The sequence below is a fragment of the Apodemus sylvaticus genome, chromosome 3, assembly GCF_947179515.1.
Source record: "Apodemus sylvaticus chromosome 3, mApoSyl1.1, whole genome shotgun sequence".
Classification (NCBI taxonomy): Eukaryota; Metazoa; Chordata; class Mammalia; order Rodentia; family Muridae; genus Apodemus; species Apodemus sylvaticus.
In genome coordinates this window covers 120,047,331-120,074,334 of record NC_067474.1, presented here as the reverse complement: position 1 = coordinate 120,074,334, position 27,004 = coordinate 120,047,331, and the positions used below count along the sequence as shown (strand labels likewise).

General features: G+C 43.8%; 1 protein-coding gene across 2 annotated transcripts in view; it reads right to left on the bottom strand.

Moving 5' to 3' along the window:
- The window catches only part of C8b (complement C8 beta chain), a 40,275-nt gene extending 16,227 nt beyond the window's left edge, over positions 1–24,048 (bottom strand). Inside the window, exons 1-6 of one of the 2 annotated variants that reach the window (XM_052175591.1) lie at positions 23,963–24,048; positions 16,875–17,031; positions 7,667–7,808; positions 5,306–5,447; positions 3,828–3,960; positions 1,448–1,645 (exon numbers count right to left, since the gene is read on the bottom strand). In XM_052175591.1, the coding sequence (XP_052031551.1) occupies positions 1,448–1,645; positions 3,828–3,960; positions 5,306–5,447; positions 7,667–7,808; positions 16,875–17,031; positions 23,963–24,048 (858 nt within the window). The remainder of the gene's footprint in view (positions 1–1,447; positions 1,646–3,827; positions 3,961–5,305; positions 5,448–7,666; positions 7,809–16,874; positions 17,032–23,962) is intronic. The other variant, XM_052175592.1, reaches the window with a different exon arrangement.
- Positions 24,049–27,004: the final 2,956 nt, after the last annotated feature.

Below are 27,004 nucleotides of genomic sequence, written 5' to 3'. Positions count from 1 at the left end.
TGCCCAACACAAAAAGTTACAAATGTTTAAGGAGACACAAATGCTAATTACTCTGATTTTGTCGTTATATAGTACATGTATGAGGCAAATTATCACACTGTAACCCATAAAGATATCTGATTTTTCAGATAATACACATAACCATACAAAAAGAACCTTGTAGAACTTGTCTTATGACCCAAGGCTTATATCCGGTGACATACATGTTAGCTGTGTAAAATTGGCTATTTGTATTGGGGAGGCAAGCTCAGGGCGGAGGCAAGAGGAGAAAGAAGAGAATATGTTAAGGTACCCACTGTTTTCCATTATAATAAAGCAAGTTCTGGTGGTTGGTCCTGTCCTTCATTCCTACAGCTCGATGGTGAGTACCTACTATGTGCCACCCTGTCTAGAGAGGAAGGAAACAGCTCTGTTCCCAACAAGCCCCAGCCCATAAGATGAGTCAACAAATGAAAGATAGCTACAGACTACTTAATGCTGACCACCTGATTCCTACTGGCAACCATATCTGTAGCAGGGGCCCGTTGGAACCCCTTGAGATTTCTTTTCTTTTTCTTTTCATATACAATATTGTAAACTTTAGGTCTTGGTCTCTTTTCTTTCATATCCCCATTTAATTTCCTATCACATCAGTCCTGAGCTGAAAGTTCTCAGTTACTAGTAAAAAACACACACCTTCTTTACACAGAATTCAAAGTCTCAAAGTCGCCCATCACCTGCTTCTTTAACACATCACCCCACCCGCTTCCTGCTCCCTTTGCTCTGTTAACTTGTGGTCACCAAGGACTACACAGTGATTAGATTAGCATTGTGGAACATCTCTGGGGCAGCACATGCATGTGAAGGGCAAGGTGGGATTCACACTGTGTCAGGGCAGCACAAGGAAAAGCAGCCTGGGTTAGTAACCACATGGGAAACTGGTAAGAGGTAGAAAGAAAGCAGGAGAAGGGAGGGGTGTAGTAAAGGCAGTCCTACCAGATGCTTAAGAAGTTCCAGAAGAGTTGGGTCACATTCCAGACACTGATCTCAAACAAAGGTCAAGCTGTAGTGGGTTGAAAATCCTCCAGATAGGTTTTATTTGGGCAAGTCTGCTTATTAAGTTTATTGTAAACCAAAGGAAAGGGCATATCAAAAATCAAGGAAATTCCACTACATGGGTAAGTCAATGTGAAACTAAGATGTGATTTATGGAGTCTTTAATTGTTTGCTTGGACCGGGTGGAATGTAGAATACAGACACAGCTATGAGCATAAAACAATACACATACATTTACAAACAATACACTGATTTTTTTCAAGAGCAAGAGAAAACTTTAAGTTGGGTGTGTGGGAGTTAGTAGAAGGATCTGGGAGGAGTTGGGGAAGGGGAATGGAATATGTTTATGAAACTATTGAAGATAAAATAAAATTTACAAATGAATAAGTAAAAGCATTAAACAGGTACTTACAGTGTAGGAGAATCGTTTGGTTCTGCTAATGTAATGTCTGCCTTCGTTGCTTTCTTCTTTAATTCCAAACTCAATAATCTTCTCTATTTTAAAACCAAACTTGAAACTAGACTTGCTGGTTGCTTTTTCTGTCACATTATGTTCAAAATCTGAATATGATTCATATTCTGTAAGTACGAATTCATATTTGCCTTGGGTCTATAGAAAGAAAAATGTGCTTTTAATATGTTTTTGTTCAAATCCTCCTCATCAGACATTCACTGTGTTCTTACTGTATGTGGAGGTAAGCCAGTGACTCTGAAAACACAAAAATTATTGGGGACAGCATAGATCTTCAGGATGCCTACTTCAGCAAGACAGACAGACATTCAATACTCTGTTTCATGTTCAGAGGCTGGATTTCACTTGGGTTCTAGTTGGCAGGAAAGCAGGGGATGGGGATGTCTAGAGCTGTGGATTGGCCTTGAACTGAAGTTTGAAGCAAAGTGGGAGCGTATAAGCCAGTGCCTGGCTGCTGGTGTAAGCGGATCATAAGATGGAAGACTTGGGGAAACAGGAACGTGCGGCAAGAGAACATTCTAGCCCTGGGATATCTCTGGTTCTGGACTGTCGCACACTGCTAACATGAGCCAAGAGAGGAAGGAGTGGGATGGTCATTCTGGGACAGGAAGGCAGTTAGAATGGAAAGACCAAATCAGAACAAGGAGTCACAAACCAAGGAGGTGCTATGTAGAGTGTGGTGCACTGGAGTTGGGACAAGGAAGCGGCAGGGGAGTGAAGACTGAAGGAGATTGCTTTGCACCCTTGACTTAGGGAACTTAGCAGAGCTATATGCTAAGTCATTAGTGCTCCTTGTCCTTGCAAAGGGGAACTGCCAGAGACAGGACCTTGATGAACCTGGAGTGACCAGTATCTCTACCTCCACTCCCATGGGCACCTGGGAACTTGCAATTTCTTTAAAGTCCTGCAGCACAGGATGGGAGCAGCAGAGACATGGCCCGAGTTGGCTTCTGGCCCAGTGGTACTGCTTTACTGCTTTCTTCTGGGTGGATGACTTGGGACAACTGATTTCTCTAGGCCTCAGTTTCCCCATGTATAAAATGGAGATGGTAGTTGTCCCTCTCATTAGACCTTTCCTGAGGACCAGGACACAGGAGCCTGTCAGAGCCTTCAGCAAATGCTGCGTAAGGAGAGAGGAAGTTGCCTGTAATGTCTGTGCTGTGATCTGTCTCCTGTGATGGTTCTTTGGAAAGCAGCGGTTGGGAGGTTGGACTGATGGAAGGGTTGTTTAGTCCTAGGCTATTTCTTCCCCCTGATGGCAAGTAACTGTTGCAGAAAGGACCAGAGAAGGGGCATGAGGAGAAAGACCGCTGTCCAACTTCTAGAACTACGTATCTGTGGTCATGGAAATCACCATCCACATGGATTTCTCAGTCAACTTCTCCTTGTTACATAGATGAGGAACCTGAAGGAAAAATGGATCCTGGTCTAAAGCAAAATATCTTTTCATTCAATTGCATGAATTTTGGCAGCGTATATACTCTACTCTGTTATTGCCATGTCTGGGAGTATATCTGAGTCATAGTACAGACTTATATGCATGCAGTATTAAGACTTATTTGTGTGCATGTATGTTTGCATGTAGTGTGTATATGTGTGTGTTTGTGTGTGCACCTGAGTGTGTATATATGTGTTTCCATACATGAAGGTAATCATGGAGGCCAGAAGAAGATTTCAGATCCCCTGGAACTGGAAAGACAGATGGCTATGAACCATCTGATGTAGGGTTTGTGGGTGCTGGGAACTGAGCCTGGGTTATCTACAAGAGCAGCAACTGCTCTTAAATCATCAAGCCATGTCTTCAGCCCCCGGGGTGCATCATTTTATAACTTTAAATATTTAGATCACTGCCTGGCCTGATAGGCAAGGGCATGGTAATGATGAGGACAATAGTTCACACGAGCTGGGGACTCTCTGTGGCTGCAGGTACCGTGATGTCACTTAGCAACAACCTCTCACTGATTGTCTTAGTTCAGGGAAGAAGCCTATACCTTTTAACATAAAGATAGGAAAATAAAGGTTCTGAGCATTTAGGACTGCGTAGGCAACAAGCTAACAAGCCAGCTACACTTGTGTGATACCGAATCCTAGGCTCTGGCTTTGGCATAGCTATGATATCATCAGGCTAACATTACTGCTGCTATGGCACCTGCTCTGTTGCTGGACACAGCTTACCATCAGCACAAGGTCTTGGCTTAGGGTCCACCCACTTGGTACCAGAAGACACTGGGGCTCCAAGAAAAAGAACTGCGTTCAGGCTACAGAGTGCCCAGGCAGGGGTCCCCTCATTGCCGCTGCAGCTTACCTAGATGTGCCTTACCTGTGGGGTGTAGCCTTCTATGTTGTATGGCTTCCTAAACTTGGTGTTCAGGATGTAGTGGGGGGAACATCCACCAGCATAATAGTGGTGATCGAGAACTGGGCCCTCGAAAGTGTTCGTGAACAGATTTATCCTAGAAGAAAGGTACAGACAGGGTGGGAAGCTTAGGATTTGGAGTTCTGTCCTCTCTGTTGGAAGTTACCAAATCCCATGAAACGAAACTCAAAACTCATGGTTCTGCATGCAAAGGCTATGAGAATCTGGTTCATATCAATTCAACATTCTCTTTTTTAAAATTTGTGTATTATTATTTTATTTTTTATGCATGAGTGTTTTGCCTGCATGTGCTATCTGTGTACCATGTTCATGCCTAGAACAGTGCATAGAGGCCAGAAGAGGGCATTGAGTCCCTTCAGACAGTTGTGAACCACCTTGTGGGTGCTAGGAATTGATGCCCGGTCTTTTGGAAGAGCTCTTAACCTCTGAGCCATTTCTCCAGTGCCACCAGCTCAGCTCTTTCATCTCAGACAACTCCCAACACACTTTCACAGCCCTGTCTCTGGTCCTTTGTTCTTCTGCCAGTGGGCCTTGCTCCTTCCAAGGCAAGTAGCTCTCCTCCATGCTTAGCTGGACTCCATTACTGACTTTAAATGACTTCTAATGTTTTCTCTGCTCCTTTCCAGTTCATTTAAGCGTTCAGGGCCTCAGTTTTCCTATCCTGGAAGTGGGTACATATGGCTACTACAGAGCCCCTGAGAGGAGCTCCCAAGTGAAGAGTCTCTTTCTCTCTGATGAACTACCATTACAGGTCAAGACTGGCAGTTATCTAGGTAAATTCTATTCACAAATGCCTTTCCCGTGGCATTCTTTACAGTGATCTTTATCATGCAGAAAGAGATGCTCCCATTCATCCATCTGCAGGCTTAGACGCTACAGAATGTGGAAGGAAATGGGATGATTGAATGGGTCTCTTTGGCCATTTCTGACCTCGCTCATTTGACCTTTCAGAAGAGTGGACCAGTGCTCACAAACCCAGAAGCTGGGATGCACGTGAACAACAGACCTACCTTGAGAAATCAATACTTCACATAGTGCTCAGAAGTCCCCTCTTTTCAGTATTGTGGATTCTGGGAACGAGGGACATAGAAGCAGCCAGAACCTATGATGTAAGTTGTCTATAGGCTACAAGAGGTGGGTTTAGAAACCCACTGACCCAGCAAATGCTGAACGTTAGGCATAAGGCTCACCCTAGGCCTTGAATAGTAACAGTGTCAACACACCTGTGGCCCGCATCGTTTCATGATATGTGTTTCTGGAACAACATGGAATTGACCTCAGAGAACACGACCTCAGAGGCACCTACTTCCTATTCCAGAAAGGAGAGCAAGCAACCGTCCCTTCACACCTCTTGTCTACCCTTCAGAATTCCAGTTACCACTGTGGCTTCCCGTCAACCCAGCATGACGGCAGCAACTCACCCGCTGGCCAGATTGCCAATTGCCCAGTACTGCTCCATTTCCTGTTGACATTTTTTATAAATCCTCCTACAGTTTGCTTCATCTGATTGGTCTCCACAGTCATTGTCCCCATTGCAGAGGAGTCTGCGATTCACACACCTCCCTGGGATGGAGAGAGGGGACCACACTCACATGGCTGTGCTAAGAGGCTACATACACACTGCTAGTGCCAGGCATGTGGCCTTTAATGCCTGTTCTGCTGCCTTCATGCATCAGGCCTGACTAGAAAGGACACTAATAGTCTACCCTCATTTTGTTACCCTGCCCCCAGAGAGTTCAGTGTCACAGTTTTGAAAGCACTGGGGAAAAATTATCTAGAACAATCTATGAATGGGAAGGCAATATGTCTAAGAAGCAGAAAACAGGTGGACAGCCAGGATGATAGTCTGGAACAACCCCTCTTCCTGTTGCTGAGGGTAGTAAGATGTAGTGGTTAGCTTCTCCAAGTAGCACCAGCAAAGCTATCTAGCAGCTGTGACCCAACTTCCTGGCCTCGGTTCCCTCATCTGTAAAGCGCAGATAGCATCCCAGCCACCCGGCATGACACAGGTTCTTAAAGTGAGCAGCTAAAAATAGAACCTACTTATGCAAAGTTCTGCAAAAGCCTGTCCTGGCTGGGGGTGGTGTGTCTGAGAGCCATGCACATGTTGCAAGTATATATTTGCAGCACGGATGGGACCTTATCTGCCTAATCGTGAATCCTTCCCCTAACCTGCATCGCCGTCAGCACCATCATCTGTATCACTGTTATTTTCTCTACAACTTTTTCTCACTGGCTTGGCTTTCTACCTTATTTGTGCATTCTTGGGGCAATAAAGTCCAGAAGACAGGTGGTTCTACTTCCTTGGACATATTGGGTCATTTTTAACCAATGTCCTTCAGTTATAAAAGGCAGGAAAATAACAACCTGATTTCAAATGTTTCCTACAAGGATTTAAACTAAAGCCTGCATGAATAGCCTTTATGGCTCCGGGCGAAACCATGGGACACTGGCCATAATGAGTCCTTGGGCATACTGTAAAAAAGTCTTTCAGATTTATTGGTTGGAATTTTACATTTGCAGGAAGCCCTAGAAATTGCTCTGATAATCCTTGTCTATCTTTCGGAAACCCTGGACCACAATCCACACAGGTATAGTGAATGAAACACCTCCCGAGATACTTCCGGGCTAAGTATCCCTGTTTGTGCCAGACACGTGAAGGCATGGAGACATACAGATTTACCAGGCAAGCTGAGTAAGTTGGGAAAACACATTTTTACTTGGTTCTGCAGTAGATAATCACTCATTCGTGTGCCATTTCCTTCTGCCCATTTCCTCACCTGTCTTCCATAGTCACTTCCCTTCCTTACAAAAAGTCAACAATCTTCATTGGACTTATTGTAGATGCTCTGATGCAGAAATGCAAATGTCAGGGCCTGTGTTTGTTAGTTCACACTTCTCAGCTCCACCCCAGGGCTCTGCATGCAGTAGAGCTTTTTACCTCCATTGTTATGTAATGTTTATGACTGACTTGTAAGTTATTAACATCACCCTTGCTGTGTTTGAATAGGGATGTCATATGCCCTAACCCTTAACCCTAACCCTAACCTTAAGCTCAAATGCTTGAATAATTAGTCTCCTGTTGGTGGAACTATTTGAGAAAGATTAGGAGATGCGGCATTGTGGGAGGAGGTATGACATGGGGGAGGGCTTTGTGGTTTTCAAAGACTGCTGACATTTTAAATTAGATCTGCCTCTTGCTTTCAGGTAAAGATGTGAGCTCTGGGCTGTTTCTGCTGCCATGTCTTTGCTCTGCCATCATGGACTCTCTGCAACTCTCTGTGACTTTAAGTCCAATTAAATTCTTTTTTGCTATGAGTTGCCTTGGTTATGGTATCTTAGCCATAGAAAAGTATCTAATACAACATTCCGTTTCTATTGATGTAATCAAAATCCCAAAAGGTTAAATGAGATATTCTAGATCACACATAGTCAGTATTAGATCTGGCCCAGGACTTCTGATACTAGCATATCTAACTTATGCCACTAAATGTAGCTGAGCTTCCAGATTATCACAATCGCTTCTCTCTTGACAGGCTGGATGATTTGTGGTGAGTAACCTCTACAAGCCTCAATTTCTTAGAATCTAAAATAGGGATAACAATAATACTACCTTACTATATGGATGCTGTCATGGGATAGCACATGGGTTTGTGGTAAGGAATCCTCCTGACCTGTCCTGCAGCCCTGATCTTCACAAACCCTATATATCTATCCCTCCATCATCACATGCTATGTTCTGCTTTTCAAGCATCTCTTCCCATCCCCACACCCACCCATACCTGTCTGTGCACACACAAAGCCTTCACATCGCGCTTGACTTCTGCAGGGTCGGTTGGTAACACAGTCCTCAACTTCCTTGTCGGAGGAGTCACACTGTTCCCCATGGAACTGAGAGGGCCGGAGCAAGTAAGCATGTCTGTACTGCATTGGACAGAAACCAAGGGAGTCAATGATGGGACCCTGGGGACTACAGGAGCTAAAGATACTGTATACAAATGGTCACCAACCAAGCTGTGGGGTGCTAGGAAAGCACACAGCTGGCTGATTGCTGCTGGTCCAATTCCTGTCCTTCGTTCACCACAAACACACTGAGGTTCTGTGCCAGGCTGGCAACTTTCTGAATGTTTCCCCAATTGGTCTGTATGCTCCCTATAGTTGGAGGACTTCTCTTGAGACTTTGTTTTGCTTCTTCTGTGGTCTGCCAAGATTTATTGAGTTTGAGAAAGGCATAGGCCTTGGAATCAAAAATTAATAAAGGGGCTCATATAGTCAGTTGAACAATGAACTAACTCTCAGTTTAATTATTCCAGTAGGTGATTCATATATTGTCACATATTACCTAAGGCATCATTGTGATATAAATGAAGGAATATGTGCTCTGATGCTCCAGGTGATGTTGGTACTCCTTAGTTGTATGATATTGGGCAAGGAGCTCAGTCTTCAGAATCCCAATTACTCATGTGTAAACTGAGGCAATGGATTACCTAAATGTACAGTTTGGAATTTAAATTATGTTACAGATTTGTTAATATTATTTGTATGCTATGAATTACATATTAACTTATATATCATCATATAGTATGTCAAGCTCACATTTTTTTCTGGGACAAAGTAGATACCCAATTTCTTGTCAGTATTTTCTGTTTTTATTACCCACTGTTTAGGAATCAATATTGCTATCTCTCTCTTCTTGTTCATTTATTCTGAAAATATTGATTAATCTATCTCATATTTAAAAGGATAGGTACTTTTGCTTGTTTGCCTGTTGGTAGGTTTTCTAATCATCATTAAGCCTCCTATCCTGCCTTCAAAAGGAGAGGTTGATTGCCAGTGGTAGGAGGCTCCAGGCAGTGACAACACAGTGAGCGGGAGCAAGGCAGGGCAAGTGCAGAGTGCTCTCTAAGCTCACAGTGAACTCCCTATTGCAAAAGGAAGAGACCACAAGTGGCTTCTAGTAAGGACATCAAGGCCGAGACCTGAACACTGAGGAGGGACAGCAGGCAGACGTAGAGGGCAGAAATAGGACATTTTGGATAGAGGAAGGTTTTGTGTCAAACCGAGAGACTGGATCACCTTATCTCAGAAACTAGAGATGACTTTGTCATGGATGGAGAGGAGTATGTGAGGAAGAGTGTGGAGACATGGAAAGAATCAGAGTGGGGTGGGTAGCCAGGGACCCCAGCCTGGGGGAGTGGTTAGTAACAGAAGGGAGTGATCGCATATGGGTAGTTTTGTAATTTTAGTAGTCAAATTTTGGGTATACAAAATGTGGCAAATAAGTAGAGTTGCCCCTCTTCAGATTAACAAAAGGCACAGTTACTCCTCATGTGACATCTGTACTGCAGCTCTGTCTGGAAACCCAGAAAGGAAGGCAGACAGTCATCACCTGTGCCTTATTTCCTTAGGGACCCATTTGTCCAAGAAGGTAGACACAAGCCTGCAAATAAGATCTTGAGGAACAAACAGACCAAAAATAAACCAGGAAAGTATCAACAAATTAAGTACACAAGAAACATAACTCCATACAAAGTATGACAAACCATAGAAAATGTCATGTTAAATGGGGAAAGGTTGAAGGTATATATTCAAAAAATCTGGGACAAGTTGCATGTCTATTCAACATAGAACTGGAAGTGTATGGTGATTAGGCAGAAGAAAGAAATGAAAGGCAGATAAATTAAAAGGGGGAAACGTAAAAGGATTCTGTTTGTCAATAATATTATCTTGTATGTAAAATCTCTGAAGACTCCACCAAAACACTGTTGGAGTTGATAAATACAGTAAAGTTGCAGGCTTTACAAAGTCCAGTAGCATTTTGCATACTTCCAACAAACAGGTCAAAAAAAGTTTAAAATAATTTCAGTTACAACATCCTCAAAATAATAAGACATGTAGAAATAAGTTTAATGTAGGAAGAGACAGGCTCATCATAGTGAAAACTTAAGAAGACAGGAGATACTTTGTTTTCATGAGTTAGAAGAAATAATGTTGAAATGTCCACACTACCCAAGAGACTTGATGACTCTGAGACTTGATGCTTAACAGAGCATGAGGTACAGGGTTTACTGAGCTAATGGGGGTGGGGATCACAAAATCCATATAGAACCACAACACATCCAGAATAGTGAAGATAATCCTGAGAAACAAAAGCAAGGAAAGGACCATCACAACCCAAGACTTCCAGACATGCTACAGAGCTAGTGTGATCACAAAAGAATGGGGTAGATATGAGCACATGCACACAGACCAGAGGAACAGAGAGAAAAATCCAGGGTGAATCCAAACACTTGTGGCCAGGAGATTTTTTTTTTAAGGCACCAAGAACATGTACTTACTTGGGAATGGACCATCTCTAATGAACCCACACACCTATGGTCACGTGATCTTCAAAAAAGGAGCTAAAACTATCCAATGGAAAAAGGATAGCCTTTTCAACAAATGGTGCTGGTCAGCATTCAGAAGAATGCAAATTGATCCATTCTTATATCCTTGTACTAAACTCAACTCCAAGTGGATTAAGGGCCTCCACATAAAACCAGACACACTGAAACTAATAGAAAAGAAACTAGGGAAGACCCTTGAGGACATGGGCACAGGGGATAAGTTCCTGAACAGAACACCAATAGTTTATGCTCTAAGATCAAGCATTGACAAATGGGATGTCATAAAATTACAAAGTTTCTGTAAGGCAAAGGACATTGTCAATTGGACAAAATGGCAACCAACAAATTGGGAAAAGATCTTCACCAACCCTACATCTGACAGAGGGCTAATATCCAATATATACAAAGAACTCAAGAAATTAGACTCCAGAGAGCAAAATAACCTTTTTAAAAAATGGGGTACAGAGCTAAACACAGAATTTTCACCTGAAGAATTTTGAATGGCTGAGAAGTACCTTAAGAAATGTTCAATAGTCATTAGGGAAACACAAATCAAAACAACCCCGAGATTTTACCTAACACCAGTCAGAATGGCTAAGATTTTTTTAATTTAAATTATTTTTTATTGATATATTTTTAATTTACATTTCAAATAATTTCCCCTTTTCTGGGTCCCCATTCCCTGCAAGTCCCATAAAACTCAGGAGATAGGGATTGTGTTGAATCTGTATATTGCTTTTGGCAAGATGGCAATTTTAACTATATTAACCCGGCCAATCCAAGAGCATGGAAGATTTTTCCATTTTCTGAGGTCTTCTTTGATTTCCTTCTTCAGAGACCTGAAGTTCTTGTTTGGTTAGAGTCACAGCAAGATACTTTATATTGTTTGTGGCTATTGTGAAGGGTGTCATTTCCCTAACTTCTTTTTCAGCCTGCTTATCCTTTGAGTATAGGAAGGCAACTGATTTGCTTGAGTTGATTTTATAACCAGCCACTCTGCAGAAGTTGTTTATCAGCTGTAGGAGTTCTCTGGTGGAGTTTTTTGGGTCACTTAAGTATACTTTCATATCATCTGCAAATAGTGATAATTTGACTTCTTCCTTTCCAATTTGTATCCCTTTGACCTCCTTATGTTGTCTAATTGCTCTAGTTAGAACTTCAAGTACTATATTGAAAAGATCCCAACTCAGCTCTTCACAGAGTTAGAAAAAGCAATTCTCAAATTCATCTGGAATAACAAAAAACCCCAGATAGCTAAAACTATTCTCAACAGTAAAAGAACTTCTGGGGGAATCAGTATCCCAGACCTCAAGCAATACTACAGAGCAATAGTGTTAAAAACTGCATAGTATTGGCACAGTGACAGGCAAGTGGACCAATGGAATAGAATTGAAGACCCAGAAATGAATCCACACACCGATGGTCACTTGATCTTCACAAGTGAGCAGAAAACATCCAGTGGAAAAAAGATAGCCTTTTCAACAAATGGTGCTGGTTCAACTGGAGGTCAGCATGCAGAAGAATGCAAATTGATCCATTCTTATCTCCTTGTACTAAGCTCAACTCCAAGTGGATCAAGGACTTCCACATAAAACCAGACACACTGAAACTAATAGAAAAGAAACTGGGGAAAACCCTTGAGGACATGGGCACAGGGGAAAAGTTCCTGAACAGAACACCAATAGCTTATGCTATAAGATGAAGAATTGACAACTGGAACCTCATAAAATTACAAAGTTTCTGTAAGGCAAAGGACACTGTCAAAAGGACAAGTCAGCAACCAACAAATTGGGAAAAAATCTTCAACCCTACATCAGATAGAGGGCTAATATTCAATATATACAAAGAACTCAAGAAGTTAGACCCCAGGGAACCAAATAACCCTATTAAAATATGGGGTACAGATCTAAACAAAGAATTTTCACCTGAAGAAATTCAGATGGCTGAGAAGCACCTTAAGAAATGCTCAACATCATTAGTCATTAGGGAAATGCAAATCAAAACAACCCTGAGATTTCACCTCACACCAGTCAGAATGGCTAAGGTTAAAAACTCAGGAGACATCAGGTGTTGGTGAGGATGTGGAGAAAGAGGAACACTTCTCCACTGCTGGTGGGATTGATTGCAAGATGGTACAACCACTATGGAAATCAGTCTAGTGGTTCCTCAGAAAACTGGACATGACACTTCCAGAGGACCCTGATATACCACTCCTGGGCATATACCCAGAGGATTCCCCGGCATGCAATAAGGACACATGTTCCATTATGTTCATAGCAGCCTTATTTATAATAGCCAGAAGCTGGAAAGAACCCAGATGTCCCTCAATGGAGGAATGGATACAGAAAATGTGGTATATTTATACAATGGAATACTACTCAGCAATTAAAAACAATGAATTCATGAAACTCTTAGGCAAATGGTTAGAACTGGAAAATATCATCCTAAGTGAGGTAACCCAATCACAAAAGAACACACATGGAATGCAATCACTGATAAGTGGATATTAGCTCAGAAGCTCTGGATACCCAAAACACAATTCACTTATCAAATGATTCCCAAGAAGAAGGAAGGAGAGGGTCCTGGTCCTGGAAAGGCTTGATGCAGCATTGTAGGGGATTACCAGGACAGAGAAGTGGGAGGGGTTTGATTGGGGGGGAGCAGGGTGAGAGATGGGGGTGGGTGAGCGTGGGGGAAATGGGTGGAAGAAAGAGGGCTTATAGGACTTATGGGGAGCGGGGGACTGGGAAAGGGGAAATCATTTGGAATGTAAACAAAGATTGTAGAAAAAAATCAGACAATAAAAAAAAAAAGAAAAAAGAAGTGGTGCTGGAACTAGGTATACAAGGGGGGAATCACATGGGAAGTAACATGCTCATCTTGCAAGCTTAAGGACCTGAGATCAATTCCTGTAATCCACCTTTTAAAAAGCTAGGTGTGATGGTGTATACTTGTGCAATTCACATATCAAATGATGCCCAAGGAGAAGGAAGAACAAAGTATGGATTCTCTGGTTCTTCTTAGAAGGGGGAACAAAATACCCACAGAAGGAGATACAGAGACAAAGTGTGGAGCAGAGTCTGAGGGAAAGATCATCCAGAGACTACCCCACCTAGGGATCCATCCCATATACAGTTACAAAACCCAGACACTATTATCAACGCCAACAAGTGCTTGCTGACTGGAGCCGGATATTGCTGTTACCTGGGAGGTTCTGCTAGAGCATGACAAACACAGAGGGGGACACTCTCAGCCAGCCATTGAACTGAGCACAGGGTCCCCAGTGGGGGAGCTAGAGAAAGGACCCAAGGAGCTGAAGGGGTTTGCAGCGCCATAGGAGGAACAATGATATGAGCCACCCAGTACTCCCAGAGCTCCCAGGAACAAAACCATCAACCAGACAGTACACATGGTGTTACCCATGGCTCCAGACACATGGGCAGCAGAGGATAGCCTTGTTGGACATCAAAGGGAGGAGAGGCCTTTGGTCCTGGAAAGAAGCAGCAGTGTAGGGGAATACCAGGATAGGGAAGTGGGAGAGGGTTGATTAGGGAACAGGGGGAGGGGAGAAGGCTTATGGGATTTTGGGGGAGGGGGGACCAGGAAAGGGGAAATAATTTTAAATGTAAATAAAGAATATATCTAATAAAAATAATAAAAAAAGAAAAAAGAAAAGAAGAAAGGAAGAAAGAAAAGAAAAGAAAAACTTAAAATGAGTCAGAGACTTAATTTAGGATCCCCAATTTAAGATATGCAGCTATTGGAAGGAGCAACCTGGGAAATACTTCAAGACCTGACCATAGAGAAAACAAGATTTTAGAAAGTAGAGGCAATAAAAGCCAAGCTATACAAACAGGATTAGAACATACTAGAAGTTTTTGTATAACCAAGGAACTCGTCAACACTGTTAGGAACAAACTGAAGAATAAAGAAAATATCTGCAAACTATTCATCTGTCAAGAGGCTAATCCCCAGGATATATAAGGAAATTCAGTGAGCAGAAAAGTTTTCTAATAATCTGAATTTAAAATAGGGAAGTGGTCTCTACAAATATGTTTAAATGATAATATTCAAATGGCAGAAATATGGAGAAGGGGAAGAAGGTTGTATACCCTGCAGACAGGAGTCTGAGTTAACATAACCATTATGGATTATGGGAAGAACCGTAGGCTCTATAAAAACAGGAGGAGGAGGAGGAAGAAGAAGGAAGCAGGAAGAAGGAAGGAAAAAACTAAAAAAAATAAAATCCTGGAAATAGATTTTCCAAATGAGCCAGCAGTCTAAATACTGAGTATAGATCCAAAGGAAATGATGACATTTTATAACCATAGAGTTACAAGAGTCACCGTAGCCAAAATAAGAATCAACAAGCATGTTCATCAAGAGATGAATGGATTTAAATGGTATGATTGACAACGCAATACTGATCATCTATAAAAGGATGACCCAGTTATTTGTGGCAACATGCATGGGATCTCAGGACATTGTGATAGGGAAATAAGCTTGGTAGAAAAAGCCAATCACAGCTTCTCATTCATTCACAGCAGCAGAAATAGTTCATCCCAGAAGTGGAGAATAGACTAAAGACTGCTAGAGAGTAAGAAGGGAAAGGGTCCCAGGCAGGTATTAATTATCAAAAACACTATGTGCAGGGAATTTTATTGCTTATAATACAGATATAAGCCCACAATGATTGTACAGTTAAAGTAACTAGCAGGGCTTGTGTTGATACTTCTCTACATGTCAGCACAGGATAGCAGTTATGTGTGCATGACAGAAAAGCTAACTGCCCTGGCTTGATCATTACACAGGGCATTTATGTATCAAACTATAAAACTATACTCCATAAATAAGCAAATACTGTAAGTCAATTAAAGGATGAAAATAAAGACACACACACATACACACACACACAGATACACAGATACACACAGGGAGACTCCCAGAAGACTAGCCTTAGGCTCTCAAGGCAAGGAGGATGGAGAGATTGAAGCAAATGTGCCTGGTTTTAGCTGAGAGGTTTCACTGAGCCCTAGGCATGGCTCCTGTAGACAGGACTGATAGCAGCTGAGGAAGTCCACAGTGAGTTGCAGTGAGCAGCTCTGGCTGGCTTACGCTTAGTCCTTCTGGTTTATTGTGTAGATGAGGCAATTATCCAGATAATTGGATCAATGTTGATAACTTCAGCAAGAAAGCCTATTCTGGGAACAGAATGATAGCACTTGGCTCTCCCCATTGATCCAATTAACTGTGTAATTGTCCTGGGCCAACTTCTTCAACCTCTTCAGAGTCTTTGCCATGATAGGTCTGGGTTCCTAAGGAACCAAGGGAAGGGAATGGCAACCCTCCCTCTCCCCCCCCCCCCATATCTGCTTTGTTCAGTGCTGGGGTCCTGGGTCAGTTCTCCCATCACAAGGAAACTGAAGGATAAACAACATGGGGACTAGTTAGTTCTACAGGCAGAAAACCAGTATGGACCCTGTGGCCTGAGCTAAGACTTGTATCTGCCACTAAAAGGCTCCAAGAAACTTACTTCTCTAAGTCTCCATTTGCCTGTCTAATGGAATGTGTGACAGCCAAGTTCTTTTGCTTACAAAGATGTCAGAAAGCAGGATGACATCAATTGTAAGAGACTTAAGAAATACCTGCTCTTTCTCTTAATCTCTTAGCTTCTCTATTCCCCTCTTGGGCTCTTCCCTTCCCTCTTCCTTCTTCTCTCCACGTGGTCATGGCCGGCCTCTACTTCTCTACTCTCTCCTTCTCTCTGCCTTTCTCTGCCTCTACTACCCTCTTAACTCTCCTCCCCATGTCCCCAATAAACTCTATTCTATACTAAGAAAGAAAGAAGGAAGGAAGGAAGGAAGGAAAGAAAGAAAGAAAGAAAAAAGAAAGAAAAGAAAGAAAGAAAGAAAGAAAGAAGGAAGGAAAGAAAGAAGGAAAAGAAAAGAAATACCTGTTAGATGAGTGTACAGTTAAAACAGAATTGAATGTCTTTACAAGTTTTCTGTTTAGTGTAGAAAGTGTTGAAATTCACAGTATGTTATATGCTAGGTATAGGGTAGGGGTGTAAAGGTTGCTTTGTCTACCTGGAGCTGGGGCTGATGAGCAGTCAGGGAAGGCTTCCTAGAAGAGGTTGCCCTGAGAAGAGTTTTAAGTTCTGAGTCACGTTAGAAAGTGTATGCGGTGGGGAACATCATTGGTGACTGAGAAAACAGTGCAAACAGAGGAGGAGAGGGAGTGATCCAGCTGGAAAAATACAAAAGCTGATATATTGTAAAGATGAGGCCAGGTTAGGTGACAGAGAAGTCTGCCCTCGGTCCTGGGGGTTCATGTAGGGAAAGACTGGGCAGATGTAGCTTTGTGGCCCCTTCTCTGGCTATACAATGTCTGATGGAGAGAAAGTGCAGGTCAGAGGAGGAAGCTGCTAAGAGAGCCGTGTGGGAAACACTGTAATGCCAACCCTGAAACACAGAGACAGGAGTCACTCCAACAGCCTGCATCTTAAAGGGCAGACTGTGGCCCGGCAGTGCCACCTCTGCTCCACTTGTTGACCACTAGTCTTCACTACCTCCCATTGCTGCTCGTCTAAGGCCTGGTGTCTTACCCTTTTCTTCTGACAGGGGTCACATGCTGTCCAGGATGACCAGGTGGAGAGCTCACAGTCAATGGGCGCTGGGGTGACATCCACACTCCGTGCTGGTCTGCTCTTGGCAAGGCTCCCGGTGACCGCATTTGTCTCAAACACATCTGGCTTCTCACCTCTGAAAACACCAGAAGAGAAGAGTTGAGTATCCTAAATGAATTACATTTATTCCCCATCACCCATCAAATTAATGTAGAGCAGATCAGGAGCACAAGGAAGTTGTTTATCATTTCAGTACTGGTTAATTCATCTAACAAGTATGTGCTGAGACCCAAGGATATGTCTGACAAAATAAGACGATGGTGGTAAACTCCAGTTAGAAGACAGTGTCTCAGCAGTGTGTGGACTCTGATTTCCAGTCTGTATGAGCTTCTCTTTTCTAGCCTACACAGTGGCTAAGATACATTTATGTAGCCATTTCTGGATTATGAACAATAGTCAATAGGTGGGCCTTTAAGGAACCCTTATGGGCTTTGGATATGCAGGGAATCCAATCACAGCAACTCACTATCTCTCTGGGTCTTTTATCCTCTGGAAATGGAGGGGTTTGGACTAGATGTTGCCTTTTTATATTAAAAGTCCAAGAAACATTTGCCAAGAACAATTGATACAGAGGATATTAGTACTAAGGCTATTTTAGGGGGTATGACATAGGATCTACTTAAAAGAGAAACATGTCTTGCATCTTAGCTCTAGTAGCAATATTTGCCCAGTAGGCAATATTTTAATGCATGTAGGCTCCAATGGCCGGGGCTGAGCTTGAGGATGTGCAGAGGTTAGGTGTGAATTGATTTAGTCTGGAGATTGGGGAGGAGAGAAGCTGGGGCAGGAGTGGACCTGAGCTACAACAGAGTCAGGATAGACGAATGGGTGAGAGTGTTTTCATGGAAGTGATAGGAAGTGCTTGGCAAGAGGATGGGCTGGAAGGGCAGGAGAGGAAGTTTAGGTTGATGCTGTACCCTTGAAAGGTGGTCAGGGCACAGGAGGACAGAGATGGTAGGGGACAGAGATGTTGGGGAAGATGGTGGAAGCGGGCTAAGCTCTAGGTGTCAACGGGATATCTAAACTCAGTCAGGCCTTTCCTGCCTATGCCTTCTGCCTGGGCAGACCATCAGTAAGTATGTCTGCTCCTCTTAAGAACCCCACATTCTTCAGCCCCCCCACCCCACCCCAAGAGGTCTGCTACAGCCAGGGCCACAGATAGGAGCCTAGCATGTCTGTCTTCCAAGAGACCCAACAAGCAACTGTCAGAGACAGAGGCAGATGCTTGCACCCAACCAATGGTCTGAAGTTGGGGATCCCTGTGATTGAATTGGGAAAAGGCTGGAAGAGGTTACGAGGAGGAGGGCAACCCCATGGGAAGACCAGCAGTGCCAAATGAACCTGGATCCCTGAGATCTCTTGGATACTGACCGTCAGCCAGGCAGCATACGCTAGCTGCTCTGAGACCTATATACAGCAGAGGACTGCCTGGTCTGGCCTCAGCGAGAGAAGATGGACCTAGCCCTTGAGAGACTTGAGGCCCCAGGGAGTGGGGAGACTTGGAAGGGTGTGGGGGTATGTGGGGGATATGGGGACATCCTCTTGGAGACAGGGCAGGAGGAATGGGATAGGCAACTGTTGGAGGGCAGAACAGGAGGGGGATAGTGACTGGACTGTGAACATTATTTAAAATATTAAAAAAAAGTGTAAAATTACACCTGCCTGACAGATGAAATCCTCTGTTCTTCTCACTGTTACACAAAACACTCTGAAAGGTTTATTTAAAATGCTTGATGGTTTTGTTTATTTGCTTTTTCTTTTTTAAATATGTATGTATTCCTTTTTAAAATGTAGCTATTTATTAATTGCCTAGGTGCTCTGAAACAATTACTAATTTAGACTTACAGTTTCAGCAGATGGTTTAAAGGAAAAAGAAAAGATAAATTTAAAAACAGTCTGAATACTTGATAATTCACATCCACATTTAGGCTATTGGACTACAGGTATTCTTACAGTACCAATGTTTGGTCACAAATAAGCTATACATCAGCAGCTGTGACCACAATGACTGCATTATTAATGAGTTCTGACAGTTAACAACATTTGGCAGTGTCTTAATTCAGGTTTCTTTTGCTACAATAAAACATCAAGACAAAAAGAAAAAACATCTCAGTCAGGACACAGTTCTCACCTGGGTCTGGGTCTGAAATCAAGAAGGGATGCCTCTGCTAGAGACAGATCTGGTTAGGGCACGCTGAGGAGGGAGATGACTGGTTTCCTTTGAGAGACACAGGCTGAGTGTATTAGTTCTTCTCTATCCTTGTGATAAAACACCACGGCCACAGCGACTTAAAGGTTTATCTGGCTTATGTTCCTGGAGGACTAAGAGACCACCATGGCAGGGAAACACGGCAGGGAAGCAGCAGACATGCGGCAGCTGGAGTAGAAGCTGAGGGCTTGAACCACGGCAGGAAGCAGAACAGGGAGAACTGGAGATAGCACAAGGCTTTAAAACCTCACAACTGGGCCCCAGTGATATACATAGTCCATCAGTGCTACACCTCCTAAGACTACCCAGACATCACCACCAACTGGGGGCCAAGTAATCAAACACCCACGCCTCTGGGGTCATTCTCATTCAAACCACCACACCAAGGAAAAGTGATTTAGGGGGCATCAGTGATGCAGTGGGGGAGGGTCAGTATCAGGTTGAGCCAGGCAGGGCATGAAGGGTCTGTGGAGACAATGGAGCCTGGAAATGGGGTATAGGGCAGAGGAGTCACACCTTCAGAGCAGACAAGCAACTTGGGAAGAACAATGCCTAAAATGGAAGGCATGCTATTTGTTGAGTCCCTGGCACACAGCCGAGTGAATGAACGGGCTCATTATTTCACCTGTGCGAGCCTCAGTTTCCCTACCTAGCACATGGCAGATGTACTGTGATTCTTTTTGATCTCTTCCCATTAGTGTGTACATCACTGTAAGATCCCTTATAGCTTGTATTCCTTTTTAAGCTTTAAAGGAGATGAGAAGAAGAAAGGAATGAAGATTTATTGAGAGCCTAGGACGTCAGACCTAAGCATTGTGAGAGCTGTTATCTCCCGCTTTCACCACACCCCCCAGATGAGCTAGAAGGTAACCATGGGGCGTTGTCAGCTAGACAGATCCTGAAATGGCTCAGAGAGACCCACCATGTGTACTGTAGTGAAACTGGGATACAGTGGCCCTGGGATCTAAGCGTTAGGCCCGTCGGATCCTGAGCACACACTACTCTGTCTCTTGCCCCACGTTGCCATTGTCTGGAAGCAGATCCAACCTGTGTCCACTTGGGTCACCTCCCACCACTATCTCTGTAAGTGTCTGTAGGGCTTGCTTCATTCTGTTCCTAAGATTAAGTCATTAGGGGGAACATCACAGCTTCCACCTGTCAAGCACACAGGATGTCACTCCCAACAAGGTCATTAACAACACATTCTCACTTTGGCAACAGTCCTAAAAGGAGCACACTATTAACTACTGTGAACGCCGTTTCCACGACTGCCCCAGAGACTAGCAAAAATCAATTGCCTAGTAAAGTTGGATCTTTAACAAAAGGTCAAAGACTACTGGGAACCACAGGTGGGTACTTGAAAGTGGTTACTGAGGCCGGATGCTGCACACCAGCGGCAGCCCTCCGATGGGCTCCTCTCTACTAATTTGCTCAGGTTTGACAAAACAATACTGTCTGTGATTTGGCTTCTCCTAAGTGTGTATTTGACAGCTCTGTGGGGCATCCTCTTCCTATTTCAACTACAAAGCAGTTACACTGATTTGTGTGTGTGTGTGTGTGTGTTTCCCAACTATCAACCAATTTGGGGCCACGGTAGAGACCAAGTGGATAAGTAATGTGTGCACAGTTGCTATTAAGAGTCAATTATTCTCCTCTCTGAAAATTGAGAGCCCAATAACGGACAAGCTTGCAGAAGGAACTTTCGAGGAGTAGTTAGCTATAACCACCAGATCTCTCATTTTTACACCCAATTTCCATTATGGAGGTGGCAATATAATAGAATAATCAGCTGAACAAATAGTATGTTTGTAAATTACATTGGGTAAGCATGGTTCATTAGTGCTGCAAAATGCAAATCTGAAAGAAAAAGCTAGTGTCAAGTCACATCTCAAATTTGAGGACGGCATGGTGCTGCACAGACGGCAGGCCCATCCGAGGCGTCTTTCATGCAGCTATGTGCACCGTCCACCCTGAGGAATTTCTACAGAAACAAACCCGCTGGCTTAGCTTCTGCGGAGTTGACTCCATATGGGGAGCGTAGATAAGAAAGAGTAATAGAGGCAGTGCATACGGTCGTAGTATATTACGAACATGTATGGAAGGTCTATAATGAAAGCCCAACATGCAATTAACAGACATGAATGCAAAGCCCAATTCCTTCCTAACATAAAACTGCCACAAGAAGTACTGACAGTGAATCACTCAGGGCCTCATATCCATGCGGACCACCACTCCCCACCCTCCCCCTTCCCTGGTCACCCTCCCACTCCTGTCAATCTCTGGCCACGCTTGTATGGTCTTAAGTAAGAGGTATCTCAGGAGCTGGGCAAATGAGTTTTACATCAGCCCCAGTTCTGTCGGTTTGCCATCCTCCTCAGAGGCAACAACCATCGCAGGCAGGCTGTGTGTCGCTCCAGTGTCCTGTAAATGTTTTCACACGCATGCTCGCCGTGCCGCGCCATGTCCCTGTGCTTTGCTGAAGCCTCGTGCATTCGTCTGCACCTGGCTCCTTGCCCACCCACATCGACCAGATCCACAATTCCTAAAGGGACCTAGTTCTCTCCTTTCATCTGGATGTTCTCTCCTGGAATATCGCTTTCATGTCATTGTTTTGTGGTATATTTATATTCTAACACTTTGCAATTTTAAAAAAGTTAGTATAAACTGCCTTTTACACTTCTCTGGAAATATGCCCCTTCTGAGGGAGTGCTGGCACAGCCATGCCTTTCTTTGGGGTGCACAGAATGTTGTTGCCAACCTTAGGATACGTTGCTCTGCATCCAGGTCTCTTACTTTCTTTTCTCTGATCAAAATAAAGATGGATCCATCATGCACAGCAGGTTTAGGTCAGCAGTAAATTTCCAGTCCTCAGCTTATATGGATGGGGTACATCAATATATTTTGGTTTTCTCTGGAAATACCCTGACACAACAACTTTCCTGTCACAGACAATTTGTTTAGCAGCTGCATCCCCGTGCAAACAGCATCTTCCACTTTGTTGGTGGGGAGGTGGGTTCTGGGGGAAGGGTTTCCCATTTCTCTCTGTCATTTGCTGTGGCAGACATGGAATTTTAAGCAACATTGCAAAGGAGCAAACATGTGTCTCAGAGAATCATCCTAGATACCCAGCAAGTCAGATGGAAGGGAGAGGCACATTAACAAGAGGCACAAGGCAGAGAGGATGTTTGAGGTCTACGCCCCCACCTCCACCCCCATCCTGCCACACACATGGACTAAGTAGCCTTGAGAGTCACACAGTCTTCAGTTTCCTTCTCCCTGCACCTGTAAGTGATCGAACGACTGTGAGGACGAGAGTCCATGCCTGGAACAGTGTGACAATCAATGATGATCAATAGGCCATATGACAGTGCGACCTGAGCAAGCGAAATGACCGACAGCCTTTACGATGGGAAGGAGGTTGCAGCACTCTCTGGCCCCCAAAAGAATACTTTTCTGTTTTGATTTCTGGGTGTGATATTTAAAGGCATGTGGTATTCAGCACTGGTACATAGAAATCATGAAAAAAAAAAGGCTGGGCAGTGGGGGCACAGGCCTTTAATCTCTGCCTGCTGCATCTGTCATCCTTTGCCAGGGCCCCTACTCAGGAGGACCGGCCACTCTCTCCCTCCCTCCCTTGATTGCTCTTTGTCCCTGCACCAACTCTTATAAGTCTCTGTATTTGCTCCCACCTGGCCACGCTCCCTGAGAATGTGAGTTTGGGGCTTGTTCAGCTCTGCAGCCTCTGGGGCAATCACAGGGCTTGTGGACGGGGGGCCTGCTGCTTCTGGGAGGGATGTCTGAGCCCTCCCCTCCAGGCACAGTTCACTGGATACTGCAGAGTCTTCTGCACCCAGAAGTAAATGCTTGGGAAGCGTCAGCAGTGTCTGTCCACTAAGACGAGGGTCATGCTAGTTCTAAAGGTGAGCACTGGGGTGTCTGCTGGGTGGTGAAGACTCAGAATCCTGGTCCTGGGGAAGGTGCTCAACGGGGCTGAATAGCATTGCTAAAGAGCTCAGAACAGGAGGCACGTGAACACTGGCGCTGCTCACTGGAATGAGAGGCTGCTATCAGGGAGTAGTTTGAGCGGAAAGAACGGCTGAACCCCTCTCTTTCCATGAAGTCTCATGAGCACCCAGGTACCCGAGCACATCCACATCTTACGGTGGCAACTGCTCTGGCCCAAAGAAGGTATCCAGATTGCTCTCTCTGCCACATCTTTCTTTGGAACTCACGTTTGAGCCCAGACTAAGATTATTTTCTTTAGCTGCTTCACTTCCTATGAATGGAAACTTTAATGAAATAAATCTTTTTTTTCCTCTTTGGAAACAAACATTTGTGAGAGAGGGGAAAGGGTAAAGAAAGGAAGAAAGTGAGAGTTTGAGAGACTCCTGCCCCTTAGATATATAGGCCTGCTGGGCAGGTAGAGTAAGACAGTGCCATTTATTAAGATCATTCACATAAACTGGCTCATTTTTCATATATAATAAACCTTCTTTTGCATAAAGAGCCGGACCAAAACCTTATTCAGTTATCAAACTTGTGTCCTATTCTTCACAGCACGACAGGATACATTAACCCATGCCATGCGAGTTCTTTAACAGGCACTCCTGTTGAAGCCAGCCAATTGGGTCCATAATAGTCCGGAAGGAATTGTTGATCTTATTTTGCCAGACACATGCAAATTGCTTTAAGAGACATTCCTCTGCCCATGGGCATGTGGCAGAGTTGGTCCGCAGTATGTGGCTTTCTGCTTTCTGTTACGTGACCGATCAGGGAATCATTTGTACCCGCCACTTACCTGGAACCAGGGAAATGGAATCCCAGGGCAGCACAGAGAAGACATGACTTTGCCAGTGCCCTCCAAACCTGAGCCCCTGTCTTCATAGTTTCTGTGTGGCAGGAGATCCAGTGTGGTTGAGGATGGAAGAAAAGCCTGCTCACTCAAGCTGCTTTCGGTTCTGTTGCCACAGAACAAACAGATCAGCAAAGCAAACAGGTGCCAGCGCCTGGAACCTTGACTTTGCACAGCGGGAACACACCCACTTGTGATACCGCAAACCTAGGACAGTGAGGCATACTGAGTCCATGCAAGCAGCCTCACCTGAGTACCTCAGGCACCCACATGCTACAGCCTCTCCAAAATGCTCAGGGTTAGATAAGTTAATATAGGCAAAGTAGTGATCACAGGCACACGCTGGCTGTGCAGACTCATGTTCTGTTCTCAATAAAGAGGCTGCAAGGACTAACGTCAAATGCAACTGTGTCCAAGTCCTAGGTTTGTAGGACTTCTGAAACCAAGAAGGACTTTAGAGCCCAGCTGAATTCTTTTTTTTTTTTTGATTTTTTTTATTCGATATAATTTATTTACATTTCAAATGATTTCCCCTTTTCTAGCCCCCCACTCCCCGAAAGTCCCGTAAGCCCCCTTCTCTTCCCCTGTCCTCCCACCCACCCCTTCCCACTTCCCCGTTCTGGTTTTGCCAAATACTGTTTCACTGAGTCTTTCCAGAACCAGGGGCCACTCCTCCTTTCTTCTTGTACCTCATTTGATGTGTGGATTATGTTTTGGGTATTCCAGTTTTCTAGGTTAATAACCACTTATTAGAGAGTGCATACCATGATTCACCTTTTGAGTCTGGGTTATGTATGATTTTCATCTGAGTTCAAATTCTTTCTCTATAATTCTCAGCTGTGTAACCAGAACACACACTACCCCCTCTATAGAACAGATGACAACAGTGCCCGTTTCCCAGGGCTGTGCTAAAGGGGTCAGTGGGGGCAGTGGGGTGATAGGAAATACTTTAAAAATATACATGAAAATGTCACAATGAAAGCCATTATTATCATGATTAGTATATGTTAATAAAACATAAAACATAAATAAATTTAACTATTTAGAACACATTGAATACTGCCAGCCCAGATCCATGTACTCTCCGTATACAGCTGATATTCTCTATTTCCTCTTGACCAAATGCCTCAGAACTGGAAGAATCAGATGAGATACTAAATGTGCCAATGTCATTCAAGGTGTTGTAAAAACTGTAATTTTAAGATAACATTCAAATATGTGTTGGGGTATTGATGCAACCTCTATAGTGTCTTATTTATGGGGCAACCAGCCCTGACCTTGCTGTGAAGTTAAGTTTAGCAGACATTGGTTCAGGTAAATCTAACATTTATCTCTAATATTTGCTGGAGATTGTTGAGAGCCACAGGTAATATACCTGAGTGGCTAGCAGACTCTTCACCTACCACTTCCCTCACTTTCTGGGTTATAGAAACCCTGATTACTTCTCTAGGGCTGAGCACAGCCAAGGTAGGCATCACTTACTACCATCAGTCTACTATTTGTGCCCATTCTCAGCTTTCTGTTGTTCAGGATGGCTCGAAGGTAACCTGCTATCCCTTTGTGTTCAGTCAAGTTAAAGACCAGACATACTCTAGAAATAGTATAATCGATTCAGCCACTTTCCTTAAAACATATAGAGATGCTTCTTTAGACCTGGGAGATGCCTTAGTCTCTAAGAACACACGTGCAAACAGGAAGACTAAGCTAAGATCTTCAGTACCAAGGTTTAAAAGAAACCCTCAAACCCCTACTAAGTCTGATCACAGGCACCTGTAGTGAGCCCAGTCTCCAAGACCAGAAGACTCAGTCTTGAAGGAATAAGATGGAGAATGTTAGGGGAGAGTACCCAATGTCTGCCTCTGTCCTCTGCACACATATGGTTGTATACATACGACATTCAAGGGAGAGAAGGAAGGAGTGAAGGAAGGAAGGATGGAGGGAGAGAAGGAAGGGAGCGAGGGAGGGAAGGAAAAGAAGCACCCTGCCAGATAGTTTCTGGCCAGACACGAGGTGGGCATTTACACATTCAGTCCTACCTAGACTGTGGTCCTGATTCCAACTTGGAGACAGTGGCAAAGAGCACAGTGCTGTGGGAAGACAGGTATACTGTGCAAAGCTAAGGTAGGATGCGAATACAGGAGGCTTAGCAAAGCAAGAATCAAATCTAAAATCACATCACAAATTATACTTGTCAAACAAAGTCAATGAACCAACCTGCAACTCTTTAAAGGGCAGAGGCTGGGAGAGCTGGGGACATGGTGAGGAACTTGGGGGTGGGGGTTCCAGACATGTAACACATGAGGTTGGGACAGAAAAAGCATTTGCTGTTCTTTGCCATTGCAAAGTATTTCTCCCAAACTGTCTTATCTGTAAAACAGAGGCCATTCATTGACATCCACTCTTTAAGTTGTCTCCAGGTTTGAATATTTAAAATACGAGACCCTTCACCTACTTCTGAATACAAGTTGGAGCGCTCTCCCAGCCTGCCACCTCTCTGAGTCTGCTGGAGTAGCTGGGCTGGGGTTGTAGAGAAGGGGTAGGGGGACAACTTGAGACGATAGTGGTCACCTCACATTTCCCTGTGCCCACAGCTCAGCAGCACATGCTCTACCATAGACCAACCTGTTCATATTATAGACACCATTAACTCAAGCACCAGGTACTGTCTCCCCAACATCCCCAAAGGATGCAGTTGACCTGAACTTTGACACAATTGATTACCATAGTTAATCATTGGTAAACAGGCAGAAAATTGAGTTCCATGAACTATCTCCATTTCCACCCATGCGTGTATTAGTTTGCTTTCTATTGCCATAATAAAGAAACCAGGACCAAAGGCAACTTAGGGAGGAACAGGTTTATTTGGCTTAACCTGATCGCTGTTTGTTCTGAAGGAACATCAGAGGCAGGACAGAAACAAAGATCAGGGCGGTATATTGCTTCTTAGCTTGTCTCCAAATGCTCAGCTTGTTTTTCATACATCCAAGG